The 9,060-nt window shown below is 44.6% G+C and overlaps 1 protein-coding gene across 1 annotated transcript; it reads right to left on the reverse strand.

Annotated features, from left to right (window-relative positions):
- Positions 1 to 3,094: 3,094 nt before the first annotated feature.
- Positions 3,095 to 7,802, reverse strand: UQCRFS1 (ubiquinol-cytochrome c reductase, Rieske iron-sulfur polypeptide 1). The gene is made up of 2 exons (XM_073659927.1): positions 7,501 to 7,802; positions 3,095 to 3,915 (listed from the first exon to the last, which is right to left on the reverse strand). The coding sequence occupies exons 1-2, from the start codon at positions 7,709 to 7,711 to the stop codon at positions 3,305 to 3,307; spliced, it is 822 nt and encodes a 273-aa protein (XP_073516028.1). The 5' UTR covers positions 7,712 to 7,802; the 3' UTR covers positions 3,095 to 3,304.
- Between the last annotated feature and the right edge of the window lie 1,258 nt (positions 7,803 to 9,060).

Genomic DNA, 9,060 nt, shown 5'->3' on the forward strand with positions numbered 1-9,060 from the left:
GTACAAGAATATAACTACTATAATACTGCTCCTATGTACAAGAATATAACTACTATAATACTGCTCCTATGTACAAGAATATAACTACTATAATACTGCCCCTATGTACAAGAATATACCTACTATAATACTGCCCCCTATGTACAAGAATATAACTACTATAATACTGCCCCCTATGTACAAGAATGTAACTACTATAATACTGTCCCCTATGTACAAGAATGTAACTACTATAATACTGTCCCCTATGTACAAGAATATAACTACTATAATACTGTCCCTATGTACAGGAATATAACTACTATAATACTGCCCCTATGTACAAGAATATAACTACTATAATACTGCCCCCTATGTACAAGAATATAACTACTATAATACTGTCCCTATGTACAGGAATATAACTACTATAATACTGTCCCTATGTACAAGAATATAACTACTATAATACTGTCCCTATGTACAAGAATATAACTACTATAATACTGTCCCTATATACAAGAATATAACTACTATAATACTGCTCCTATGTACAAGAATATAACTACTATAATACTGTCCCTATATACAAGAATATAACTACTATAATACTGCTCTTATGTACAAGAATATAACTACTATAATACTGTCCTCTATGTACAAGAATATAACTACTATAATACTGCCCCCTATGTACAAGAATATAACTACTATAACACTGCCCCCTATATACAAGAATATAACTACTATAATACTGCTCCTATGTACAAGAATATAACTACTATAATACTGCTCCTATGTATAAGAATATAACTACTATAATACTGTCCTCTATGTACAAGAATATAACTACTATAATACTGCCCCTATATACAAGAATATAACTACTATAATACTGCCCCCTATGTACAAGAATATAACTACTATAATACTGCCCCTTATGTACAAGAATATAACTACTATAATACTGCTCCTATGTATAAGAATATAACTACTATAATACTGCTCCTATGTATAAGAATATAACTACTATAATACTGATCCTATGTACAAGAATATAACTACTATAATACTGCTCCCTATGTACAAGAATATAACTACTATAATACTGCTCCTATGTACAAGAATATAACTGCTATAATACTGCCCCTATGTACAAGAATATAACTACTATAATACTGCCCCCTATGTACAAGAATATAACTACTATAATACTGCTCCTATGTACAAGTATGTAACAACTAAAATACTGCTCCTATGTACAAGAATATAACTACTATAATACTGCTCCCTATGTGCAAGAATATAACCACTATAATACTGCTATGTACAAGAATATAACTACTATAATACTGCTCCTATGTATAAGAATATAACTACTATAATACTGATCCTATGTACAAGAATATAACCGCTATAATACTGCTCCCTATGTGCAAGAATATAACTACTATAATACTGCCCCCAATGTACAAGAATATAACCACTATAATACTGCTCCTATGTACAAGAATATAACTACTATAATACTGCCCCTATGTACAAGAATATAACTACTATAATACTGCTCCTATGTACAAGAATATAACTACTATAATACTGCTCCTATGTACAAGAATATAACTACTATAATACTGCCCCCTATGTACAAGAATATAACTACTATAATACTGCCCCTATGTACAAGAATATAACTGCTATAATACTGCTCCTATGTACAAGAATATAACTACTATAATACTGCTCCTATGTACAAGAATATAACTACTATAATACTGCCCCCTATGTACAAGAATATAACTACTATAATACTGCCCCTATGTACAAGAATATAACTACTATAATACTGCTCCTATGTACAAGAATATAACTACTATAATACTGCCCCCTATGTACAAGAATATAACTACTATAATACTGCCCCTATGTACAAGAATATAACTGCTATAATACTGCTCCTATGTACAAGAATATAACTACTATAATACTGCTCCTATGTACAAGAATTTAACTACTATAATACTGCCCCCTATGTACAAGAATATAACTACTATAATACTGCCCCTATGTACAAGAATATAATTGCTACTTGGCCTTATTGTGAGTAGTGAGGATCGAGAACTAAAATGCGCGAGTGCTTTTTACACAAATCGAGGTCAGAAACTCGGACGGTGTCGATGCAAGTACCGAGCATAATGGGAAACTCAGCATTTTTCTGGTAGACCCGAACAGAAGGGCTGGGGGCAGGAAACTCGCAGAAATGGTTTGAAACAACGCTCAAACATAATGGGAACAACATGGGGAAGACGCCTGGACGCATCTCTGACTCCCAACTCTCATCAGCGAGACCCGGTGGCTCTGATGAGAGTTGCCGTCACTACCTGGCGCCTGTGAACAGCTGTACTTTACTGCTAGTCACAGACGCCGGAGACATTGGGGAACGTGGATTACATCAGAGGAACTTTGTGGGAACATTTTTGATAAATTGGAGAACGAGGGATTGTGTGGGTGAGTTTTTATTCAAATAATAAATAAATACTTTAAGATTACTGGGTTACTAATGGGGGTGTCTGATAGTAATGGAGAGGCGTCTAACACCAGGCCTTGATGTCAGCTTTGTAATAAAAATATTACCCCGATTACCACTGCACCATGGTAATTGGTAAGAGGCGAGGCTAAGCGCCAGAATTGGTGCATCTAGTGTGATGCGCCACTTCTGGGGTGCCTGCGGATGGTATTTTTAGGCTAGGAAGAGCCCAATAACGTGGGACCTTCCCAGTCTGATAATATCAGCTCACAGCTGTTTGCGTTACCTTTGCTGGTTATCCAAAATGAAGCAGTGTGAGATTCCTTTATTGAAGTCAATTCATAGCAACCAAAAAACTCATCCATGGAGAAAATGGACATTTTTACGACAAGACTCGGCCATAATCCGTCTGCACACTACTCCCTTGATTGCAGACGTCTCTTATCCCTGGCCATCGCTAACAGCAGAGCTCCCAGTGCCCATAGGTGACCATCACAAGAGCATCTGAGCAGAAATGCTCCTTTCGCTGAGAGCAGAGACTGTCGTGATGAGCTGAAATAATCACTTTGCACAGCTGCCACTAGAGCGTTTTGTTGTAAACTCAGAATTTAATTTGGGCTCTATACAGAATTTTGCCTTTACATTAAATACCGGAGCAGAATATTACAATCACTTTGTACAGCAGAAACGAAGAGAATCTTCAGGACAAGCTCGGTGGTTTATTAAAATGTCGGATTCTGATCTTTTAAAAGCGCGAAACGCGTCAGGAACAAACCCTTGGGGAAAGGATGGAAAAGTTCAGCCGACGATTACCAGGTCGTCGGAGGTGAACTCGTAGTAGGGGACCTCGAGGTTGAGCGGCGCGGGGCCCTTCCTAATCCTACCGGAGGCGTCGTAGTGGGAGCCGTGGCAGGGACAATAGTATCCGCCGTAGTCTCCGGCGTTGGCAATGGGCACGCAACCAAGATGGGTGCAGACTCCGATCAGGATGGCCCACTCCGGTTTCTTCACCCGGTCCAGGTCGTGCTGGGGGTCTCGCAATTCGCTCAACTCAACCTGAGCCTCCTGCTCGATCTCCTTGGGGGTCCTGTGGCGGATGAACAGGGGCTTGCCTCGCCACTTGAAGCACATGTTCTTGCCTTCGGGGATGTCGGAAAGCTTGACCTCGATTTTGGACAGGGCCAGCACGTCGGCAGTGGCGCTCATGCTGGAGACAAACTGGGTGACCACGTTCTTGGCCACGTAGGCGGTGGCAACGGTGGTGACGCCAGTGACCAGGTAGGAGAAGCCTTTTCTGGCATCGTCGCTGGGGCGAGCGGATTTCCTGCTGTTTGCCACTTCTGGGCGGCGGTAATCTGAGAATTCAGGTACGGTGACGTCGCTGTGCAAGAAGCGAATGGTGGAGGGACCTGCGGGAAAAACAATAGAGAAGGAAAACAATGAGCGAGGGGACCCCCGACACTTAGGTTAGGGCCACACAAACTGCCATGCTGCACAGCCAGTGTCAGCGCGCTGGGTTATACGATGCACTGCTGCCTAGAAAACAATCTAAGCCTTGTGTGAACAGTCTGCAACTTTGTTATCACACCCAAATTGTCACTGTAGGAGTCTCACCGCATGGCCCTATAGGGCAGCAGTTGGCCATAAATGTAGAAAAAGCGCCTCTCGCCAGAATGGGGTCCCCCGATCTTCCAATCCAGCCACCTCTCCACTCATTGCTGTTCATATGCAAGCCTTAATGGTAGGTGGAGAGACCCCATTCTGGAGATGTGGGGGTCCCAGAGGTGGAATTCACAGAACCCGATGCACAGGGCACATCAGGAACAGAAGCGCCTCTTACCTGACATCATCCTGATTAGCCGGTGTGGTGTGACTTCACAGATGCGTTATTGCAGTGATGTCACACCGGGCCGGAAAATCAAAAGAAGCGGCACGGATGAGGTTGGACGAGTAGCGGTTCTCCGGCTCTCATCCAGCGGCCTCAGACCACCACCATGGCGGCAGACGGGTGTGTACGAATTAATTCTAGTGGACAGAGGTGCGGCTGTTATTTAAATTGAACCTGCCACATAAAAAAACGCTATTAAACTGCAAATTTGGGGTTAACCTGTCCGGCGTCGGGACTAACCGCACACTAATGCTAAGCTGCGGTCAGTCAATGCTGGGGGTGCGGTTACAGACGCCGCTCTCTATACACAGAGGTGTGACTGTCCCATGTCAGCACCGTCCCCCGTGACTGGATGCAAAACGCTGCCGGGGGGCATAAAGTTCAATTCCTCCTGGCAGCAGGGCTCTCAGTGCAGGAACAGCAGGTTAATAAGTTTTTTTCACGTGTCAGGCTCCCTTTAACATGTGCCAAGAAAATACTTTGCCCCAATGATACTTGTGCCCTTATGAAAATGACACCTTTTCTGTACAGATCCCATGCGCCAATCGTGAAAAATCTGTTGTAGAAGATATACGTAACGATGACTACTCTCTGCTCATTCTTCTTCACCACCAACTCCTACTCTCTATGCTCCACTCAATCAGCATAAAGGATACTGCTCTCTCCTGGCTCTCCTCCTATCTGACCGCTCCTTCAGTGTATCGTTCGCTCGCTCCACTTCTTCCCCCCTTCCTCTCGCTATTGGGATCCCTCAAGGGTTAGTCGTTGGCCCTCATCTCTTCCTCTCACTATTAGGTCCTTCAAGGGTTAGTCCTTGGCCCTCTTCTCTTCCTCTCACTATTGGGGTTCCTCAGGGGCCAGTCCTTGGCCCTCTTCTCTTCCTCTCACTATTGGGGTTCCTCAGGGGCCAGTCCTTGGACCTCTTCTTTTCCTCTCACTATTGGGGTTCCTCAGGGGCCAGTCCTTGGACCTCTTCTTTTCCTCTCACTATTGGGGTTCCTCAGGGGCCAGTCCTTGGACCTCTTCTTTTCCTCTCACTATTGGGGTTCCTCAGGGGCCAGTCCTTGGACCTCTTCTTTTCCTCTCACTATTGGGGTTCCTCAGGGGCCAGTCCTTGGCCCTCTTCTTTTCCTCTCACTATTGGGGTTGCTCAGGGGCCAGTCCTTGGCCCTCTTCTTTTCCTCTCACTATTGGGGTTGCTCAGGGGCCAGTCCTTGGCCCTCTTCTTTTCCTCTCACTATTGGGGTTCCTCAGGGGCCAGTCCTTGGCCCTCTTCTCTTCCTCTCAACATTGGGGTTTCTCATGGTTCAGTCCTTTGCCCTCTTCTCTCCTCTCGCTACACGGTCCCAGTTGGACAGACCACCAGCAAATTTGGATTTCAGTACCATCTTTATGCTGATGACACACAACTATACACCTCATCCCCTGACCTTACCCCCACTGTACTACTGAACACCAGTGACTGTCTGGCCGCAGTTTCCAACATCATGCTCGCTCTCTATCTGAAACTCAACATTTCCAAAACTGAACTTCCCCTTCCCTCCATCTACTCACCTCCCTAAATCTGACATCTCTCTCTCTCCGCATGTGGCACCACAATAACGCCGAGCCGGCCTGGGCTTTGTATTTGACATTAATCTTTCCTTCACCTCCCATATACAATCTCTTGCACACTCTTGTCACTTGCACCTGAAGAACATCTCTAGAATCCGCCCCTTTCTCACCTTGGAAACAACAAAAACACTCACTGTTGCCCTGATCTACTCCCGCCTGGACTACTGTAACTCTCTATTAATTGGCCTCCCCCTCACTCGACTTTCCCCCCTCCAGTCCATCCTTACTGCTGCAGCCAGGATCATCTACTTGGCTAACCGTTACTCAGACTCCTCCGCTCTGTGCCAGTCATTGCACTGGCTGTCCATACATTATAGGATCCAATTTAAAATGCTTGTTCTCACCCACAAAGCTCTCCACAGTGTGGCACCCCCCTACATCCCTTCCCTCATTCCTGTTTATCGGCCTACCCATTCTCTACGCTAAGCAAGTGACTTTCGACTAACATCCGCACTAATCCGTACCTCCCACTCCCGGCTTCAAGACTTCTCCCGAGCTGCACCTATCCTTTGGAATGCTCTACCCCAAGAAATTAGGACGAACCACAACTTATAGTTTTAAGTGCTCCCTAAAAACACACCTGTTTAAGGCGGCCTATCACATTTCCTAATCAAAGTTATTATTTCTCCAAACATAAGTCCCCACCAAACTCCACCGCACCCAAAAGCACTACAAATACCAGCTAGTGATGAGCTCATGCCGCCTTTATCTATCCCCCATTCCCTCAAGATGGCCGGACCATCATTGTAAATAAGCCCCTGTGTTTTGTGTCACCCCCACCTCATTGTAGATTGTAAGCTCTTACCAGCAGGGTCGTCATTATTTTTGCTTTATTGTATTATCTTTAGCTATGTTACTTATGACTGTTGTCTATGAACCTCTGAATTTTAAAGCGCTGCGGAATATGTTGGCGCTATATAAAGATTATTATATGCAAACGAGGCTGGAAGTGCAGTAAAAGTGCATGGACACACCCCCAGTGCACTTGCAGCATGATTTGCATATATCTTCTACACCAGATTTCTCACGGCTGGAACATAGGATCTGTACAGAACAGGTGTCATCTTCATAAGGGGACGAGCGACTACAAGAACGCGCCCAGGGAACGACACTTAGCCCCCTCAGATGCTCGGACAGACGGGGAGGGAGTAGAGAGAAGACACAGGGCGGCATATCACTTAAAGGGATTGTCCAGCCATAGGGTATTGATGCCTATAAGTGTAGGTGATCCCATATGACAGGACATCCCCTTTAAGTGACTCTCTGAGGGGGGTGACAGAGCAGGAGGCTTACCAGTGACTGATAATACTGTCCCTCCAGAGCTAGTGATGGGGAGCAGCGGTCAGAGGGGATTACAGAAGAAAAAGAGCAAGAAACACTATAAAACTACAACTCCCAGCAGCCCCCGCCCCACAGAAGTTGCAGAACACGAAAGAGGCATGCTGGGAGTTGTAGTTCTCACGCCCAGAGATAACACAGGCCTCATTCTCACCATTGATCCCGGCGGTGGCGGACAGGGCTCCGGTCGCAGCTTGTCCGCTCAGCGTCTCCCGGCTGAGGAACGGCCTCTTCACGTCGAGCAGGACCTTATCGCGGTGCAGGACGGCTCCGGAGACCAGCTGCTTCAGCTGCCCGGCCACAGCGTATGAGGTGGCTGACATGTAGGGAGAGAAGGCGCCGGAGCGGGCTGTCAGGGACAACATGGCTGCTGCAGGTCGGGGGGGACGCCGCGCCGGTCAAAGCGACCTTTCTCAGGAAGAGGAAGTGACGTATGGAGGGACGTGATGACGTCAGGAGCGCGCTCGGTGAGACGTCCGAAGCCGCGTCTACGACTCTGCCAGGAAGGGGGCGTGGTCTGGAGAAAAGAAAATCAGCCATATACTAGAATTCTTCAAAACAAATTCTTTTCACTAGTATTTTTCTTTATTTTCCTCGTGTTTGCTATAAACACACAAAGAATAAAGAATTTAAAACAATTAAAAAGAAAAATAGTGAGGCTGTTGCCCATAGCAACCAATCTCATCCCTCCTGTGATTGGCCGGAAGATAATGAAAGCTGAAATCTGATTGGCTAGTTCAGCGGCGTCTTTAGACCACAGGGGGCGCAGTGCTCATGAAATCACATTCGCTTTGCTCGGAAGGTTAAACGCAGCAGGATTGCTGTGCAAAAAAAAAGCAGCAGAAAATACGCAGCATTTACGCTGCATGTGAACACGGCCTCAGCGTTACAGTTTTATTATATTTTATTATGGGTTTAATAAAGAGACAATATCAATTATGCCATTTTTTTCCCCGCCATTTACCAATTCCTGTAAATATTCTGATCGCTGCGTTGTGCGGGTCGTTACAATTACAGGGTCACCAAATATGTCCGTGTTATTTTTTTTAAAAAAAGCGCATAAAAAATGACAATATTTTAAGTGTTTATCATTATTTTTAGTAATTTTATAGGGTAAAAAAAAATCTATTTTATTCTCCCTCTAGAATACAGACATAAAAATACACTGCTATGTACAGATGTAGCTCTATGTTCTCTGTCTGTGGAGTCAGAGCCTGCAGTTCAGATCAAGTACACAAAATTCTCCCAGTGGCATCACCAGAGCTTGTGGCTCAGCAGCTTTATCTCCTGCCTGTAATGTTGAGTACGATGGAGACTCCCAAAAAAAGAAAACATGACATTTTTGTAATTGCTTTTTATTATTTTTACTTTTATTCTAACAAAAAAATCAGACTTTTTCTTCACCTGTAGAATACAGAGAACATAGAAATACACTTTTATATGCAATCTATCTCTATGGACATGTATAATCTGCTTCTGGGTTCACTGCCTTTAATATAGGCCAAGATTACCAAATTCTCCTATGTTTATCATTATAGGCTTTGGCTCATACTGTCACGGGTGTGTCGCCACGAAGATCGTCACGATTACACAGCCTGACTTCTCGCAGCTGACTTTTTGGTGCTTTGTGTTTTCGGCAGTGAGGGAGTTAATTCTCTCTCTCTCTGTGCCAGACGAGGTCCAGCCTCGCCCAGCTGCAATCAATGCTGCTGTA

Source organism: Phyllobates terribilis, unplaced genomic scaffold, assembly GCF_046119375.1.
Source record: "Phyllobates terribilis strain yellow unplaced genomic scaffold, ASM4611937v1 Scaffold_14__1_contigs__length_39327217, whole genome shotgun sequence".
Lineage (NCBI taxonomy): Eukaryota > Metazoa > Chordata > Amphibia > Anura > Dendrobatidae > Phyllobates > Phyllobates terribilis.

What these genes read in the sequence shown, in the direction of transcription:
- UQCRFS1 (XM_073659927.1), bottom strand. Translation starts at nt 7,711, where the DNA reads ATGTTGTCCCTGACAGCCCGCTCCGGCGCCTTCTCTCCCTACATGTCA. An exon ending in CGCCACCGCCGGGATCAATG is followed by an intron (nt 3,916 to 7,500) that starts GTGAGAATGAGG and finishes TTTTTCCCGCAG; the next exon opens with GTCCCTCCACCATTCGCTTC.